The sequence below is a fragment of the Barbatula barbatula genome (genome assembly GCF_947034865.1).
Source record: "Barbatula barbatula genome assembly, chromosome: 9".
NCBI classification, from domain to species: Eukaryota; Metazoa; Chordata; class Actinopteri; order Cypriniformes; family Nemacheilidae; genus Barbatula; species Barbatula barbatula.
In genome coordinates, this window is record NC_136772.1 from 9691498 (window position 1) to 9711918 (window position 20421).

At 36.3% G+C, this 20421-nt stretch overlaps 3 protein-coding genes across 4 annotated transcripts; all 3 read right to left on the bottom strand.

Moving 5' to 3' along the window:
* Positions 1–2156: 2156 nt before the first annotated feature.
* LOC306898494 (putative methyltransferase) lies at positions 2157–5398 on the bottom strand. 2 transcript variants are annotated; one of them, XM_079464005.1, is made up of 6 exons: positions 5121–5398; positions 4024–4184; positions 3414–3627; positions 3192–3295; positions 2901–3038; positions 2157–2802 (listed from the first exon to the last, which is right to left on the bottom strand). In XM_079464005.1, the coding sequence occupies exons 1-6, from the start codon at positions 5229–5231 to the stop codon at positions 2706–2708; spliced, it is 825 nt and encodes a 274-aa protein (XP_079320131.1). In that variant the 5' UTR covers positions 5232–5398; the 3' UTR covers positions 2157–2705. The 2 variants fall into 2 exon arrangements, with proteins under 2 accessions (XP_079320131.1, XP_079320132.1); XM_079464006.1 differs by lacking the exon at positions 4024–4184 and having other exon boundaries at positions 3414–3527; positions 5121–5302.
* Positions 5399–5873: 475 nt separating this feature from the next.
* LOC306898497 (putative methyltransferase) lies at positions 5874–9388 on the bottom strand. The gene is made up of 6 exons (XM_079464012.1): positions 8903–9388; positions 8345–8505; positions 7934–8147; positions 7037–7137; positions 6789–6926; positions 5874–6591 (listed from the first exon to the last, which is right to left on the bottom strand). Exons 1-6 carry the CDS (start codon positions 9011–9013, stop codon positions 6501–6503), a joined length of 816 nt encoding a protein of 271 aa, XP_079320138.1. The 5' UTR covers positions 9014–9388; the 3' UTR covers positions 5874–6500.
* Positions 9389–10705: 1317 nt separating this feature from the next.
* LOC306898498 (putative methyltransferase) lies at positions 10706–13650 on the bottom strand (the record flags this gene model as incomplete). The annotated part of the gene is made up of 6 exons (XM_079464013.1): positions 10706–11221; positions 11419–11556; positions 11667–11767; positions 12570–12783; positions 12981–13141; positions 13540–13650. 6 exons carry the CDS (start codon positions 13648–13650, stop codon positions 11131–11133), a joined length of 816 nt encoding a protein of 271 aa, XP_079320139.1. The 3' UTR covers positions 10706–11130.
* Positions 13651–20421: the final 6771 nt, after the last annotated feature.

Here is a 20421-nt window from a genome sequence, read left to right on the forward strand (position 1 = left end):
AATGGCTACGTGCGGAGAAATATCAATGGTCTTGAGGAGCACTTTAGACATTGTGTCAAAATAAGTTCGCCAGATATTTCCTAGGCTTCTAAATTCTAATAAATCAGAAATATTACTTATCGGACCAAAACACGTAAACAGAATATTTCGGATTATAACCTGCAAATTGAAGGCTGCACTGTTACTCTAATAAATACAGTTAAAGATCTAGGCGTTACATTAGACAGCAACCTTTCATTTGGAAATCACATCTCAAATGTCACAAAAACAGCCTTCTTCCACCTTAGAAATGTTGCCAAATTCCTAAATGGTCTGTGTGTTGCTGATGCAGAGAAGCTAATTCATGGATTTGTGACCTCAAGACTTGACTACTGTAATGCACTACTTAGTGGTTGTCCTGCATCAATAATAAACAAACTACAGTTAGTTCAGAATGCAGCTGCCAGAGTTCTAACCAGGTCCAGGAAATATGATCATACAACCGCAATTTTATCATCCTTTCAATGGCTACCCATTTAGTATCGTACTTTAAAGTTATCTTAATTACTTATAAAGCCCCTACCTACATAACAGAGCTTCTATCACACTACAACCCATCACGCTCTCGAAGATCTCAAAACTCAAGACTTTTGATAGCACCTAGAATAACTAAAAAAAGGGGGCAAGCTTTCTCATACGTAGCACCTAAACTCTGGAATTGCCTTCCATATACTATTCGAGGGTCAGACTCACTCTCCCAATTTAAATCTAGATTAAAAACACATATTTTCAGCAAAGCATTCACTTATTCACGCCAAGCATTCCCCTATTCACGCCGAATAAAAAAGAAACAAACAGTAGCTACGCTAATTAGTCTCTTTCTGCCTTCCTTCCCCACCTCGGGATGCCGTGGTGATCACGCCCGGCCCAGATGGATGTCATATGTCCAATTACGCCAGCTCTAGTTAAACACCCCGTGCCATCCTCCTGCTAGAGCCTGCGTACAGACAGACCATCCCAGCTCGTTACAGGCAATCCCATCACCAACCAAGAGCAAAGTCGGACTACAACACATACATTACTTGAAAGCAGTTTAAAGTTATAGCTGCACACAGTTACATCACGCCATTACTATTTTCCCTGCTTATAACATTCCTTTGTTGTCTGATATTGGTCTGACATAAAACTAAATTAGACTTAAACAATTTCAACAAATGCAATTTCCTAAATCACAACTAATAAGTCTCTCCCTATTATTCATAAACATTTACTCAGTACCTTTTAATCACAGTCACAGAGTGCAAGTCAGAGGGGACCTGGCCCTCCCGACTGAGACTGATTTCTCCCGAGGTTTTGCTCCATTTATTTATCATCAGAGTTAGGGTTCCTCACCACAGGGCCATGTTGGCTTGCTCACCGGGAAACTGCTGATATTAGATAATATTTCATATTTATTAGAATGATCTTGCTTGATCTATAAACACTGTGCTGTTTTTAACCTTTTCAGTTTTAATCAGATTTTCTCCTAAGCTGCTTTGGAAAAATGCACATTGTGAATAGCGCTATATAAATAAAAATTGAATTGAAACCACTAACACACGTAACACCCACTTCATAATCCAGCAGAGCATTATGATGCATGCCCTGTTGAAAAAAAACAGCACACACATCAAAATATGATGTAATTCTTTCTTTTTCATGATTCTCATAATTTACTCTCATAATTTACAAGTGTTTTTGGGAACCCTGTTGAAAAAACAGCATACGCTGGTTAGGGAGTTTTTGAAACATGGTAGCTGGTTTGTGCTGGTTTAAGATGCTCATGAGTTTGTCCTAAACTACTTATGTGCTGTTCAGGACCATCTTAAACCAGCAAACGACCATCTTAAACCAGCAGAAACTAGCTACCATGCTTCAAAACCTACCTACTTTTCAACAGGGTTCTGAGAGTAAATATTCTGAGAGTAAATTATGAGAATTATGAAAAAGAAAGTATTGCATCATATTTTGATGTGTGTACAGTAAACAGATGTCATGGACACGTTTTATATGTAACTGCGTTTCTGCTGAGGCTTAAAATTGAACCTCTCTACCTGAGTGAGATCAAACATACAAATGGTTAATGAAAACATCAAGTGGATTACAAAACACTTAAATGTTTACACAGACATGTCACTCAAATTCTTGTGTCTCTCTGTGTTTAATCACTGTACCATGGAATTACTATACAACAGTGCATATGGACAGTGTCTGACAGCCAGAAATGGTAGAGACCCTTACATACGTAAGTCAACACTGCACCCTGGTGGATGAGCTTTCAAATACATTTAAAATATTGTGACTCGTTTAATCTAAATACAACATGCAATTTATACAGAAAATGACAAGACTAATGATACACATTTCTAAATTAAAATGATTCACATAACAGAAGTAGGCCTACTTTTTTTAGGTTGGTTGTGGCATATTGATATTAATAAGAATTCACTGTTCACAATTCAGTCTGTTCATGTCAGTAAAATCCAGTATGCTTTACATCATATTTGATTACTCTATGTGATCTTTAATTCACTGATTTGTTAATGCTGTCTATAAATAAAGCAACAGTAAACAAAACAAAAAGCTTTATATTAAACCAGGTGATTCTTATGAATAGCAAAATAATATATAATATTTTATTATGGCAGTGGGTTAATGCTGAGCCTAAGACAATAAACACAAAACAGTCAATCTTCTGCAGGTTTGCAGCCAAGCAGATAGAAGTATTTCACTCCCATGACAACCTCTGTTTCTAAAGATGTCACACCCATTGCACGCAACAGTCTTTAAAAAAGAAAGGAATAAAATAAGGGAGAGAAATTAAACCACAAGAATATTTTATATGTATTTAACATTAACACCTGTAGAAAACAGTATATTACCTCTGTGTGATGTCCTGTGAGAGCCGTCTGGCCTCTTCAGGATCTTTTTCTACGAGAGCCTGGTAACTGGAAAAAGACTCCACCATGCCAATGTAGCCAGAAACAGGGACAACTTTCTTCACCCAAAACATCTTCTGCCTAAAAAAGTTTTGTACCATTTTTTCTAGTTTCTAAAACAACCGTTAATGCACACATTCAGCAACAAAGTGATAAAAAGTATTTTTTCTTACCAACCAGATTTCTGTTCATTTTTAAAGAAACAATACATCTTTTGTAGGTCAGTTTTCTTACCATTCTTTGACAGGATACTGAAGAGAGTTGTAGGTTTGGTTGTAAAGATTGAAAGAGCTGGGACCTAGGTAAGGGTTCCGGTATGGCAGCAGGGCAGCATAAAACTGTAATAGGACAGATAGAAATAATTCATGGAGACAAAATCACTATATATATATGCTTCTGGATTATCACATAGCTCCTTCACATACCTAAAAAAACAAGTGTGAAAATTATTCCCACCTCTTTGCAGATGTGGTTTAAAGCCTCCGAACAGTCTCCATAGCCAAGTTCCATGTCCATAGTGTAGTTAATAAGCGCGAGGCAGCCGTGAGGCTTCAGGACTCTGTTAGCCTCCTGAAGGAAACGTGAACGATCAAACCAATGGAACGCTGACATGGATGTCACAAGATCTACGGAGCTATCTTCAAAAGGCAGTTCCTCAGCTGGACATTCCCTTTGTGTTGCAGAATAAATTATTATTTGAAAACTGTAACGGACACATTCATCTCTACATCTCATGAGTAAAGAACATGTTCGGGTCATTTTAGAAAGATTTGGATGTTTTGTATTGTGGCATTATTTCCAAAACCTAATACTTTCCAGACATATAAAGAAAAAAAAACCTAACACTCTCCTTTTGCCTCAACAGGTATTTGTTTTATATTAGCACCTATTGTATTGTTGCTCATCTGTGACGTATCGCTTATTGCTCCTTGAACTCTCTGTAAGTTACTTTGGATAAAAGCGTCTGCTAAATGACTAAATGTTAAGGTAAATATGTTGTTTGTGCGATTTCTTAAAGGAATCAAGCTCATGTGCATGTAAAGTAGTAAAAGTCAGGTTTGCCCACCTGTATGCGATATTTGTGGAGCTAACATGCTTCCTTGCAATCTCCAGTTGAGCATGACTGATGTCTGTCCCCACCACATGAGCAAAATATGGTGCCAAGAGTAAGGTTCCTTGTCCTGACCCACAACCAACGTCCACTGACAGGTCATAGGGTGACTCTTTCTAAGAAGATACAGTAAACAGAGGCGTAAACCTTTGGGTAGACTTGATTCACAATTAATATGCTTAAAGATCGCGTATCACGGGCAGTTTCTGACGGTGATCCTTTCGACTTCCCTATGATATACACAAGAATCAGGTGTTCCGGGACACTGTTGCACAGATTTGCGTGGTGTTCACCTGGTAAAGTGACGACAACGTCCATCCCCTCTATCGCAAGCGTAACGAGCTGCAGCGCAACCCATCTCGACGCAGCCAGGTGTACTTGGATAATATGGATGGTAGTGGGCGGGCTCTTACTTTCGCCTTGCCGAGCATTTCGAGGAGAATGGCCATTAAAGCATAGATTTAGAAGTGAGAAACGAGTGATGGGGGAGTGTATCAAGTACAGAAACACGTCATGCGAGTTGCCTTGTTCAGAGAGCACGTAAAGAAGTCAGAATGCGTGACATAGCATGATACCCGATCTTGATTAGAAAGATCTAGTGTTGACCCTTAAGGACGGTCATTTTCGTTTTGTTGTGAAAAAAATTCCACGTTGTTTATTTATTCCCGAACAGTACAAAATGTACTAGGCATTCAAATTAACTCAGCAGATTCTGCAGCCATCTTTAAAAATCGTATGCTGACCGATCAGTTTTGACTTCTATCTCTTTTCTACTCTTTCCAAAAAAATGAAAAATGTTTTAACTACTGTATATACTGTGATAGGCTATGAGACCAGTTTTTGTTTGCACTTATGCGGTTTTTTGTTCTTATGTTGTGCTTCCGTTGTTTATCCCATTTGTAAAGTCGCTTTGGAAGAACGCGTCTGCTTAAATGACTAAATGTAAAATGACTTCATACGGAGTTCTGTTATCTTGTCTATTCACCAAGTTGAATGCTAAAAATGAATGCAGTCCCCCACTGTGCATATGGAAACAATGAAAAGGTGCTTACATTACTCATGAGAAACTGCATAATCTTGCTAATGAGCTCTTCGGAAGGCGATATCCTGTACTTCCAGTAAGAGGACGCATGTTCTATACCCTCAAACAAACGTACAGCCATTTGTAAAAGCTGTGTAGCTTTTCTACCAAACAGGAGATTTAAACTGTCAGCAAAACTTATGGGAGTGAAACAATGGGAGGAGCCACATCTTAAAGCTTAGTTTTCAGTTTCGCCTTCTTTCACGCACGGAGACACAGCATTCACTTGGGTCAAACCGTAATGTGCCTGGTGTGCTAATGAGGACTTTGGACTCAAACACAGAGGTTTCTCATTCACTGTGGAGTATAACTGAAATTCTTTTCAAGGCCAATACACATCTCCAAGGCAATGGGCAGAAAGTCGGAGGTTTTTAGGCTAACCGGACACCATGCAGGGAAGATACTATGTCCCAGTGATATTTTGGCATGGACAATGGCTTAAAATTCCTTGCAGTAATATTGACACAGTCATCTCAGTTTAGTTTCCAAACATGATATCTTTTAGTTACAGTATAACAGCTGAAAGCACCTGGAGTTACAAAGTACAGTAATGATACTCATCTGATCTGTGTTTTATAATACTGTACTCTGCTGTAAGTGGCCATGTTGACTTTAGTAATGAAGAACTGGCGTAAAGAGTAAAGAATGCCATATTTAAATGTGCAAAGTTGGTATTAGATAAGATGTATATACATTTTACAAAACCGAGACAGACTATACATTTTAGTGGGATTCAGAAAACATTTATTAAATACAAAGTTAAGTGCAAAAATACAAGATGATAAATTTATTTATAAAATTTGATTGACGCATCCATGTTTATGAGTGATCATTCATCATTTACAAAATAATATTAAGCAATGTAAAACACATTGATTTACACGATTTAGCATTTTTCACTACACAACTATAGCTTTTTCATAAAATGTGTTCCTTTTATTAACACATTTATTTGGATCATTATCAAATTAGCTGACCAAAAGTGAAAGTATTTAATGGAATGAAAATTCTGTCATTATATACTCACCCTCAAATTGTTGTTCTTTGTTCTGATGAACATCGAGAAATGTATTTGGAAGAATGCTTGTTACTGTAACAGTTCTTGGCCACTATCCACTACCAAAGTAGGAAAGATTACTTTAAAAATTATTGATAAATATATTCTAAAGATATTTTGTAGAATGTAGGAAAGCAAACCGTTTTAACTACATTGTCATTTTTCCTACTATGGTAGTCAATGGTGACCAAGAACTGTTTGGTTACAAGCATTCTTTCAAATATCTTTCTTTGTGTTCATCAGAACAATTCGAGGGTGAGTAAATTAAGGTCTTAAGTGAAGGTCGGTCATGTGTCACTGAGGTTTACATGCAAGCACACAGAAGTACTCCATGCTCAACTCAAGCTCGGCCTCTGTTGATGAAACATTCATCTCTTCCAGAAAACTGTAACAGAAAGACAAGCAATTACTGCAAAGCACATCATCTTAAAAAACAACAGGCATATAAGAGCATTACGAGGAGAAATAAATAAACAATGCTTTCTCTAATAGAAAATGTACAGTATGATTTGTGTTGCAAGCAATAAACTTTCAAAGAGGGCAAATAAATGTAAAGCTGTTTCATCAAAATTAAGTAATTACCGTGACGTTGCTTTCTCTACCAGAGCTTTTGCAGCACTAGGCTCTGCTTTCAGATAGGCTTGGTACATTGAGAAGGTCTCAAAAAGCCCAATTGTGTTTGTGATAGTCCTCTTCACCTTTACTGGAATTACTTCAATCCTTTCAAAGATACAACAGATTATTAGAAAGACTAATATCAAGCAACTCGTAAGTTTGTTTAGAATGAAATGCTGATAAAATCTTTATTACAGTGCAGTGATCTGGTTTACCTCTCTTTGTCTGGGAAGGGAATGGCTTCATATAAATCTTGCAGCTTATTGTTGGCCAAAGCTACCTTATTGCTTGTGAAGGGCAGCAATACTTGCCTTACCTAGCACAATGAATTGCATTTAATGTGAATTAATATATTGATGGCCTCAGTTAAATTTCAGTGAAATTGACTGCAATTGGTAAAAATGAGTTCAGTAAGTTAAACCTTTGGAATCCAAAGATGACAGTGTTGGTCAAATGCATGCATTATAAATAGGTCATCATGGCAGGGTCACTATATCAGACATGTGCAATGCACAAGTTTCATTTAGCAATTATTTATATTCTCTGTTATACAATTGTGTCACTGATTCTGTTTAGTGCATACTGTATATACAGCCGCAGACAAAATTTAGAGTTTTTTCAATTTATATAGCATTTCTAGATGTATTATGGCCATTTCAGTCCAGTGTCTGTTCAACTAAATCAAACCTCAGTAGACCTAAAGTCATGTAGCAGCAATATGAAAGACTAACAGCATGACAAGACAAATGAAAACTGTGATAAACATATATCACATAAAAATAATTTGTAACTTTTCCTAAATATGTGTATAAATATTACTGTAATATTGCTTAAAAGTGGACAGAACTTGTTTTCTTTGCAGTATTTGAGGTCTTAAAAATATTGAACATCTTTTCCGTTATTTCGACCTGGTTCTGCAAGTTTCTATTTCCATGAATTTGCAGAAAAAAAAATGTATTTAAAGTTTGGGAGAAAATTGTTAGTAGTTAAAACAATTTTAACCTTTTTGTACCTTAACACATACCTTTGAATAGTAAATTCAGAAAAAAATTATTTACTTTAAATGACCTCTTAATTTCGTCTGCGGCTGTATTGTTAAGCCATGAGCTTACATCCTCATATATGTTATTAAGTCGATCACCACAAGAACCATAGTGGAATTTAAAGTTGTCTCCATAGCCAAAGAAAGCCAAGCAGCCATAGGGCTTTAGGACGCGCACAGCCTCCTTTAAGAAACTCTCAGTGTCAAACCAATGTGCTGCAGAGGCAGCAGTCAGAAGGTCCACTGAGCCATCTGGGAATGGAAGCTCTTCTGCTTTGCCCACTCTGTGCCAAAGAACAACAGTAGTAAGCTATTAGTTAGACCAGACAGTGCAATATTGCACTGGAGTATGTTATGCTTAGAAGACAACATGTTTGGTTTATTTCAAGGTTTTGGAAAGATCGTTTAATATAAAGGTCACATGGGTATACCATTCTTTTCACATTTCAATGTGGTATCCTTCATATTATGCATTACTGACTTGTAGCTGAGTTTGGGAAAGCCCTGCACAGCTCTTGCCTCCTCTAACTGAGATTCACTGATGTCCATGCCCACCACCTGCTGAAAGTGTGGTGCCAACAGACGAGTGTTCTGTCCCGTTCCACAGCCTAAATCCACAGCAAGCTGATGGGGTTGTCCTTTCTGGGATTTTTTTGCATCATTAACATATTGTAAGAATCATGTTTAGTTATTCATTAAATATAAATGACTATGTAAAACAACCATAAAATAATTCATATAATGACTACATTTTAATATGCACAAGACATAAAAGTTGAATACATACAAATGAACAACATTTAAGTTTCCACATTTGCACTTATTGACTGTACCACCACTGTCCCATGGTACAACCACAGCTTGTTTGCACAGTAATCTACTTACTCTTTACAGTACATTTGAATGACCGTCAGTAATGTAAACCGTACAGTGCTGCAGCTGTTATTAGAAGTTATAGTAGCAATGCATACTGTGTGTTTAGCATATTAAGCTGCACACAACACGGCAATTGCATAAATAGCTATTTGACAAATCTCACCTTTTTCTCCAGATATTGTAGAAGGATCTCCGTTACATCGTCGGGTGGATCAAAGCGATACTTTTGATATAGGGAGGCATGTTGTTTCCCTTCGAACAGTCTGTGAGTCATTTTCCCTTCGACTGCAAAAAATGTCTGATAGTTAATGCATGCGATGTTTAAAGTATCACTGACTGTAAAGGTGTGGATATGAATAACACGCTGACAGGAGCAGTTTTGTCGTCTTGGTCAGGAAGTGGATGAGTGTGGAGAGTTCAAGGCGAGGTAAACAGAGATACGGGTCGGGAATCATTTCCGCGAGTCGGTTCTTTTGAACTGAATCAATAATGGTTTACATCCACACTCAAAAAGCAATTGATATAAAAATATGCATAAGCAGGGCCTAAGGTACGATGGGATAAACAATGCTTTTTTAACATTTTACTAAATTGAACCAGACAGTTGCTACGTCACTACGCCAAATCGTTCGAAACACCGGCACGCTGAGGACATCTGCTGGACAGTAGGCTACATTTAAAACGTGTTCTGTAAATGCAGTGGAAAGGCTCAAAATAAAAATACACAATGCTTACAACATTACTGTTAACACGATGACCCGAGCAATGAGTATGGACAGTGACAAAAAACGTGTGAGGTGGAAAGAGATTGATTGTTTTCTCTTCTCCAAGGTGCAAAGAAAAATAATCCAGCAAAACAGTGTGATAAAAGGACAAAATAACAAAAGAAAAATAAACTGTACAATATCTACAGGCTTGTTCAGCTAAATCCTATGGACCTGATAAGCTTCTGTAATTTCCAGTTCAAACTATCTTGACAAACACACCAACCTACTTTCACATCCCCTAACAGTTGAAATATTCAATGATAATTCCTAAACTACTAAACTAAGAACTTCTTATAGAAAATGTAAGTTTTGTTTATTTTATTTTTTGTTTATTTTTTTCACTGTCTTCATTGTACTTGGGAATGATGTGAATATTATGTTCTAATATTTGTATGTAAGCTAAGGTTGTTTGTGAATGTTAAACTATGATTGTCTTTTTGTTAATGTTCTACAATGTTAATAAAAAAAAACCTTTCACATCCCCTGTATCGTCTTCGCTTTTATAGTGGATGGCACTAACGTAAAGGTGCATTATCGCCACCTACTGTGTTGGAGTTTGGCCAGAGTTTGGGGAAAAAACTTTCTCTATATATTCATTAAATTCTCTTAATTAAATCCGTTCTTTTAAGATACAGAAATAAACTTTCTACTCCGTTAACACATCTTTCAGTTTTAATTCTTCTATTAACCTCTTTCTTCACTCATTCTTCTTTATTTCCCGCTCATTGTTATACTTCTGACAAACACAAAAAACATGCTCTACCGACTCCTCTAGTCCACAGTGCTCACATAATCCTGTTGGTTTATTTATTATTTTTAGATTTAATTAAGTTTGGTACGTCCTAATTTTAACCTTGTAAGAATATTTTCCTCTAGTGCTTCTTTTTGTTATCCTCCCTATCCCTACTACTTGCTGAATTTCCTATACTTTGGCGTCCTAAATTTCCTGTATCACATTTATGCTGCCATTCCTTAGTGGCATATGCTTTAATTAATGTCTTTGCTTCACTTTTTCCAAATGAGATGTTAAGAATCTCTTCCTTTCCTAATGCCTTTTTTGCTAATCCATCAACTTTTTTATTAACCTCAATACCCCTATGAGCTTATCATTCTATTCATATTCTTTAGTCTAAATAAATTTTCATATATCTCATTTACCAGAAAATGATTTCAATGATTTTAGACCAGCACATGAATCTGAACAAAGTATAGCTTTATTAATTTGAGTCCCCTCGATCCACTTAAGTTCTGTTGCTATTGCCATCATCTCTGCTGTATAAATTGATAAATTATCTGATGTTCTCTTATTGACAGCAATATTTAAAGATGCTTGTTACAGTAACAGTTCTTGGGCACTATTCACTACCAAAGCAGGAAAGATTGCTTTATAAATATATTTGATAAATATATTGTAAAGATATTTTGTAGAATGTCGGAAAGCAAACTGTTTTAAATACATTTTAATTTTTCCTACTATTGTAGTCAATGGTGACCAAGAACTGTTTGGTTACAAGCATTCTTTCAAATATTTTTCTTTGTGTTCATCAGAACAAAGACATTTATACAGATTTGGAACAATTCGAGGGTGAGTAAATTAAGGTCTTAAGTGAAGGTCGGTCATGTGTCACTGAGGTTTACATGCAAGCACACAGAAGTACTCCCTGCTCAACTCAAGCTCGGCCTCTGTTGATGAAACATTCATCTCTTCCAGAAAACTGTAACAGAAAGTCACGCAATTACTGCAAAGCACATCATCTTAAAAAACAACAGGCATATAAGAGCATTACGAGGAGAAATAAATAAACAATGCTTTCTCTAATAGAAAATGTACAGTATGATTTGTGTTGCAAGCAATAAACTTTCAAAGAGGGCAAATAAATGTAAAGCTGTTTCATCAAAATTAAGTAATTACCGTGACGTTGCTTTCTCTACCAGAGCTTTTGCAGCACTAGGCTCTGCTCTCAGATAGGCTTGGTACATTGAGAAGGTCTCAAAAAGCCCAATTGTGTTTGTGATAGTCCTCTTCACCTTTACTGGAATTACTTCAATCCTTTCAAAGATACAACAGATTATTACAAAGACTAATATCAAGCAACTCGTAAGTTTGTTTAGAATGAAATGCTGATAAAATCTTTATTACAGTGCAGTGATCTGGTTTACCTCTCTTTGTCTGGGAAGGGAATGGCTTCATATAAATCTTGCAGCTTATTGTTGGCCAAAGCTACCTTATTGCTTGTGAAGGGCAGCAATACTTGCTTTACCTAGCACAATGAATTGCATTTAATGTGAATTAATATATTGATGGCCTCAGGTAAATTTCAGTGAAATTGACTGCAATTGGTAAAAATTTGCTCAGTAAGTTAAACCTTTGGAATCCAAAGATGACAGTGTTGGTCAAATGCATGAATTATAAATATGTCATCATGGTAGGGTCACTATATCAGACATGTGCAATGCACAAGTTTCATTTAGCAATTATTTATATTCTCTGTTATACAATTGTGTCACTGATTCTGTTTAGTGCATACTGTATATACAGCCGCAGACAAAATTTAGAGTTTTTTCAATTTATATAGCATTTCTAGATGTATTATGGCCATTTCAGTCCAGTGTCTGTTCATTTTCAACTAAATCAAACCTCAGTAGACCTAAAGTCATGTAGCAGCAATATGAAAGACTAACAGCATGACAAGACAAATGCAAACTGTGATAAACATATATCACACAAAAATAATTTGTAACTTTTCCTAAATACGTGTATAAATATTACTGTAATATTGCTTAAAAGTGGACATGAACTTGTTTTCTTTGCAGTATTTGAGGTATTCAAAATATTGAACATCTTTTCCGTTATTTTGACCTGGTTCTGCAAGTTTCTATTTGCATGAATTTGCAGAATTTTTTTTTTAATTTAAAGTTTGGGAGAAAATTGTCAGTAGTTACAAAAATTGAAACCTTTTTTACCTTAACACATACCTTTAAATAGAAAATTCAGAAAAAAATATTTATTTAAAATGGCCTCTTAATTTCTTCTGCGGCTGTATTGTTAAGCCATGAGCTTACATCCTCATATATGTTATTAAGTCGATCACCACAAGAACCATAGTGGAATTTAAAGTTGTCTCCATAGCCAAAGAAAGCCAAGCAGCCATAGGGCTTCAGGACGCGCACAGCCTCCTTTAAGAAACTCTCAGGGTCAAACCAATGAGCTGCAGAGGCAGCAGTCAGAAGGTCCACTGAGCCATCTGGGAATGGAAGCTCTTCTGCTTTGCCCACTCTGTGCCAAAGAACAACAGTAGTAAGCTATTAGTTAGACCAGACAGTGCAATATTGCACTGGAGTATGTTATGCTTAGAAGACAACATATTTGGTTTATTTCAAGGTTTTGGAAAGATCATTTAATATAAAGGTCACATGGGTATACCATTCTTTTCATGTTTCAATGTGGTATCCTTCATATTATGCATTACTGACTTGTAGCTGAGTTTGGGAAAGCCCTGCACAGCTCTTGCCTCCTCTAACTGAGATTCACTGATGTCCATGCCCACCACCTGCTGAAAGTGTGGTGCCAACAGACGAGTGTTCTGTCCCGTTCCACAGCCTAAATCCACAGCAAGCTGATGGGGTTGTCCTTTCTGGGATTTTGTTGCAGCATTAACAGAAGAATCATGTTTAGTTATTCATTAAATATAAATGACTATGTAAAACAACCATAAAATAAGTCATATAATGACTACATTTTAATATGCACAAGACATAAAAGTTGAATACATACAAATGAACAACATTTAAGTTTCCACATTTGCACTTATTGACTGTACCACCACTGTCCCATAGTACAACCACAGCTTGTTTGCACAGTAATCTACTTACTCTTTACAGTACATTTGAATGACCGTCAGTAATGTAAATACAGTAGGTACAGTGCTGCAGCTGTTATTAGAAGTTATAGTAGCAATGCATACTGTGTGTTTAGCATATTAAGCTGCACACAACACGGCAATTGCATAAATAGCTATTTGACAAATCTCACCTTTTTCTCCAGATATTGTAGAATGATCTCCGTTACATCATCGGGCGGATCAGTGCGATACTTTTGATATAGGGAGGCATGTTGTTTCCCTTCGAACAGTCTGTGAGTCATTTTCCCTTCGACTGCAAAAAATGTCTGATAGTTAATGCATGCGATGTTTAAAGTGACTGTAAAGGTGTGGATATGAATAACATGCTGACAGGAGCAGTTTTGTCGTCATTGGTGGGAGTGAACAAAACACTTACATTTACATTTATTCATTTGGCAGACGCTTTTATCCAAAGCGACTTACAAACAGTGTTATACAGTGGCACATTACTGCAGAGCAATCAGGGGTATGGTGCCTTGCTCAAGGGCCCTTCAGTCATGACCTGCTGGCACTGAGATTAGAACAATTAGAAAAATAATTCAGCAAAACAGTGTGATAAAAGGACAAAATTACAGAAGAAAAATAAACTGTACAATATCTACAGGCTTGTTCAGCTAAATCCTATGGACCTGATAAGCTTCTGTAATTTCCAGTTCAAACTATCTTGACAAACACACCAACCTACTTTCACATCCCCTAACAGTTTAAATATTCAATGATAATTCCTAAACTACAAGAACTTATTATAGAAAATGTAAGTTTTGTTTATTTTTTTTTCACTGTCTTCATTGTACTTGGGAATGATATGAATACTATGTTCTAATATTTGTATGTAAGCTAAGGTTGTTTGTGAATGTTAAACTATGATTGTCTTTTTGTTAATGTTCTACAAAAAAAAAATCTTTCACATCCCCTGTATCGTCTTCGCTTTTATAGTGGATGGCACTAACGTAAAGGCGCATTATCGCCACCTACTGTGTTGGAGTTTGGCCAGAGTTTGGGGAAAAAACTTTCTCTATATATTCATTAAATTCTCTTAATTAAATCCGTTCTTTTAAGATACAGAAATAAACTTTCTACTCCGTTAACACATCTTTCAGTTTTAATTCTTCTATTAACCTCTTTCTTCACTCATTCTTCTTTATTTCCCGCTCATTGTTATACTTCTGACAAACACAAATAACATGCTCTACCGACCCCTCTAGTCCACAGTGCTCACATAATCCTGTTGGTTTATTTATTATTTTTAGATTTAATTAAGTTTGGTACGTCCTAATTTTAACCTTCTAAGAATATTTTTTGCTAATCCATCAACTTTTTCATTACCCTCAATACCCCTATGATCTTATCATTCTATTCATATTCTTTAGTCTTTAGTCTATTCTTTAAAATACATTTTCATATATCTCATTTACCAGAAAATGATTTCAATGATTTTAGACCAGCACATGAATCTGAACAAAGTATAGCTTTATTAATTTGAGTCCCCTCGATCCACTTAAGTGCTGTTGCTATTGCCATCATCTCTGCTGTATAAATTGATAAAATCAAAATGCACAAATTTAATTAAATATAACTTATCGCATGTAGTCAAGGACGCCAGCTGAACATGAGTTCACTAGGGTGCTCAAACATGAGCTAATTTTTAATAAAAGCCAATGATAAATCATGTTTAGTCGGAAGACCCCGGAAAAGTGTCCAAATAAGGGCACATGAGATATTTGTCTATGAAATCCTGATTCTTTATTGGTTGACTTGTGATAATAATGTGCCAACCACGATTAATACGTATCCTGTTGCCTGGGATCTTTTGGTGGCAGAAGCAGGGTTATTAAAAATAAGAGATAACAGGAATTTACCCGATTGGTGTAATGAAGACATCAGTTGCATCAGTTTCACTATAAATATGGGCTTGAAAACACTGTAATGGGAGATGCTTTGGGAAGATCTCACTTTGTTTGGCATGCGCAAATAAAGTTAACTTTTTGACACCTGGACCCTCTTTGTCTGAGCAATTCTTTGAAGCTACAAGAACAACTTTCCACGACAATTTTAAGCATGAAAAGAAGGATAAAAGTCAGGCGGAGCTAGGACCCGTTAATATTTTAAAGATTTTTCAGCAAAGACAAGTTAGGACTCACGGTACTGAGGCTTTTAGCGGAGATACTTATAGATATCTATGGACTTTCCAGCAGAGAGAAATATAGTTTATGGCTGCATTACAAAACATGGCAGCGAATTCAATGTATAGGCCGCTCTGTATGTACATATAAATAGCTTTTTCTAAGGTATTACAAACAAAACGATTCATTACGTGAGGTCTTTATACATCCCTTAAGAAGTAGTTTTGTATATTATTTAGCATTTTTGTCAATAGATCCTGTTAAAAACCCTGTATTGTTCCTTTAAACTAACGTCAAGATAATGAGTGATGTCAGTGAGACAAGTGAGATAAAAGTACTTTTTAAGGTTTTATCTCTTGTGTTTATTTACAGGTGTCAGACAACAGTTCTACAGTCATCTACTCTCATATTAAAATACAGTGAGAGACATTTTTCCATTAATTCTCTCTGTTTTAATTAATAATTATATGTATGACAAAATGCACAAATGTTTCACCCAGCAAGCAAAATGCACAAAATAAATCACATTGAATCGCAAGCATTTTATGAATTATTCATTGGTTTGTTAAGAAATATGACAAGTAAATAAAGACATTATTAGGAAGTAATTTGCATTATTAAAATATGATTGTTCATAGACTGACATGCATCGCAATCATAATCATCAGATCATAATCATTTTTTTTACATTTACATTTAGCAGACGCTTTTATCCAAAGCGACTTACAAACAGTTCGGGGAGCAATAAGCGATATGTTATACGAAGAGCAATAGTACAATAGGTACTAATACGAAGTTACTAGTTTCAACAAAAGCTAGACCATGTTGAGAGGAGAGGGTTAGTGTACGTTTTCTTTTTTTTTCATTTGTCTGTCAAGTATTCGCAGAAGAGGTGTGTTTTAAGTTGTTTTTTGAAGGTTGTGAGAGATGTGGTTGACCAGACCGCATTGGGAACAATGTTCCACCAGGAAGGAGTTGTGAAGGAGAAAGAGCGGGAAAGGGATTTAGTGCCCTTATGAGAAGGCATTACAGGGTGCCGCTCGTTTGCTGAACGCAGGGTTCTTGATGGGCCGTAGGAGTGAAGTAGGATGTGAAAGTATGCCCGCGCAGATCCAGTGATAGTCCTGTATGCAAACATCAGTGACTTGAATCTGATCCAGGCTTCAACCGGTAGCCAGTGGAGAGAGATGAAAAGGGGTCTCACATGAGTGCTGCTGCGTTTTGAACCAGCTGAAGTGGTTAGTTTTTGTACCCATTTGTTTTTGTACCCAATTTATACCCATTTGCTCATTAAATTTGTTTCAGAGAAAGTTTAAAATACAGCAGGTATTTTATCAAAGCCAAAGAAAAGGTCAGGCTACATGGCTATTTACAATGCATAATTATTAATTTCATGTTCTTGTTTTCTCAAATAGTGGTTTTGTATTATGTTTATGTTTGTATTTAAAACAGTTTTAGAATACTGTCCCACTATTGAATAGTGTTATAGAAAACGAACACATGTCCTAACAAAATTTATTTCACAGGTAATAATGGTGTTAACTCTTGCTAGTATGTGCTAATTAAAATGGAATTAAAATATTACACTCTTACAAAAACGGTATAAAACCTGTCACTGTGTGGTCCCATAATCAGGAATGCAGCAAATTACTGAGGGTTTTATGAAATCTTTACACACTGGAACAGTAGGGTGATTTCTTTCTTTGGACAGCAGATGGCAATGTCTGATCACAGAAGCTATCCATTTAGACTATTTTAAGGTGTTGTGTGGGAAATGTTCCTACTGCTTTTCTTTAAACTACCAAATAACCTGCTGTCTAGAAGTAGATACTTACAACTAGCAGATAAATGAAAAATTGTTCTTAGAATTTTGCAGTTCTTTAAGTTTTCAGCTGAATTTCTGCATGCTGGTGATAGGAGCATATGATGGCACTGTTTGAAAATATACTTAAAGTAATTTTTTAAATATAAGTAATAAAGACTATTGCAGTTACACCTGCTCTCTCACTGTCTGTATGTCTGTCGCTTTTCATCTGTCTGGAATTCACCCACAACACGCTTCGGTGTACTGCAATCTAAAACACAAAAGTTAGAAAATAATGTATTTTGATTATGATTTATTTAAGAACAAAATATAATGCTCCTCACTAACTCAAGGTTGCTTTGCTTTGTATAAACGTGTCTTAATTTAAACATGTTGACAGGGGATTCTTAAACCCTGGTCAAGGTCTACTAAGAACATCCACTGAATTGTGAACAAAAATTCTCATTACAAAATGATGTTCTGATGTTGATATTGTATGTACAAGAACATGACCAAGGTTAACACACTGTTTGCTTTATATCTTTGTCCCCTAAATGTAGACTTCAGATTCTATTAAGAAAATAAGAACAAATAAAACAAAAGGTGAAAGATGTTTAAACATACAAACAAACAATTTGATTCAAAGTGATTTAAGTTTAGACCAATATTTCAAAGGGTACATTTTCCAGCAGGCTCAGTTTTCATACTTGAACGTGATGTTACTATGGATCAAAGACTGTACAGTATGCAAATGTTACAATATAGCTTGTTAAAATGAAAGTTGCGCCCTGTGATTTTACACAAATCTAATATCATCAATTATTCAAGGAGTAGTTCACTTCAAAATTTGCCAACATTCACATTCCATATAAATTTTATTTTTGTAATCACGTTTATTTAAAACTCTGAATTATTTTATATTTTAAGTATTAATATATAATAAAAATCCAGATTATTTAATCTATTAAAAAACATAATTCCTTATTATTTTGAACAAAATCTTGAGTTCACCCATGTTTGAATAACAATGTGTTTGTCTTCAGAATTTAATAACATAATGTGAAAAATGTATATTCAGAAATTCAGAGCCAGTCACAAACTAGATTCTCAACAGCAGAACAGGGATTTACAGGCTCAGCTATACCGTTTGCTTACGCCTGATAAGGTTCGCCTTGGGATGTCGATGCCACCAGATGTCTGTTTCACTGTCTTTTTTACATGGAGATACATTCCTGGGGCATGAATCTTGAGTATGTTAGAGGAAATGTGTCCTTGTGAATCTATTATTCTTTTGTAAGTGCCTTGTCACTAAATTACTGTTGCTCGGGAGAAGAGGAAGTCAGATTTTTGCTAATGTGCTCATTAAAGAGTGTAAAGGAAACGGAAAAACGGTGTGAAAACAGAAAACCACATCTGATCTATGACTTTAATAAGACCTAGTGAAGCATTTTGTTAGTGTGAATCATGTCATGCCGCATTTTACGGCATGTGATGTATATTCCTAAATTATATTAGTGCTGATATAAAAAAGCAAATTGTGTGACTCTAAACTGTGGTTCCCTTTCTGTCGATCTCAATGTTGTGTCGAGACTGACAGAATGGGGTTTGACTTGAGAACCTATCATCTCCGATTGTACTTTTAAATGGCCAATGAACCGTCATGCCAGTACCCTCCCGTACATATGGGTATAAAGGGAAGATGGCTATTCACTTACCTTTTTGTTCTTTGGAACCTGCCAGGTTAATGCTGAGTGATCTCCTGATTATCCTACTGGATCTACGACGCAGAGCAGTGGAACTCATCCTGGTGTATGTGATTTTCCCTGGGCGTTTCGGTAGTTGGTTGACGGTGTCTACAAAGAATATTGCCTGTCCAGGCCCCGTCGTGCTCACCTAACCTGTCTCCTATGGGCCCGCAGACGGCCGCCACCAGGAGGCTCAATCACCAGATACTGCTAACAACCCGGTCATCTTTAAGAATCTCAGGCTCCCCTATCAACTGGTTCAAAGCCTACCTCTCCGGCAGATCCTTCAGGGTGTCATTGGGGGCTTCCTGTCCACTGCTCACCACATGATCACTGGGGTCCCTCAGGGATCGGTGCTCGGACTGCTTCTTTTTTCCATCTATGCAACATCCTTGGGACCCATCATATAATCGCTTATTGCTCCCCGAACTCAACCACATCTCTCACAACCTTCCAAAAACTACTTAAAACCCATCTCTTCTGTGAATACTTGACAGACAAATGAAAAAAGTAATACACTAACCCTCTCTTTTTCTCTCAACAAAGCTAGTGGTCTAGCTAGTGTTGAAACTAGTAACTTTGTATTAGCACCTATTGTACTGTTGCTCTTGTATGACATACCGCATATTACTCCCTGAATTCTTAGTAAGTCGCTTTGGATAAAAGCGTCTGCTAAATTAATGAATGTAAATGCAAATGTGGACAGGAGCAGTTTTGTTGTCATTAAACAAAACACGTCTTGGTCAGGAAGTGGATTGAGTGTGGTGAGTTCAATGCAAGGTAAACGTTCATTCCCGCGAGTCTGTTGTTTAGAACTGAATCAATAATGGTTTACATCCACACTCAAACAGGAATTTATATAAAAACATGCATAAGCAGGGCTGAAATTACGATAGAAACAATGCTTTTTGAACCTTTTACTTAATTGAACCAGTTGCATATTGTTAGAAACAACAGCCTGCCAAGGACATCAGAAGGGCACTACATTTAAAACATGTTCTGTAAACACAGTTGAAAGGCTAAAACTGAAATAAGCACTACTTTAAACATTACTATAATAATATCTAACTTTTTGCAGAATAAATGGAACAGTAAAGTTAAAACGTATCTTATTCCTAAACAAAAATAAATTGTTAAACTGTTTCAAGATCAATTAATGCCATGACAGTGGGTTGCTTGTTTGTCTGTAGAATAACCATAACTGCACAGATCTGGTGGCCGACTAATTAATTTAGGCTGCAATATGCTACTAGGCATACTGTGACTGTTTAATGTTGCAGCATAGGCCATTTGAACAACATGTGCTTTCTATATTTGAATACCAGGTGTTTGTGCGCTCTA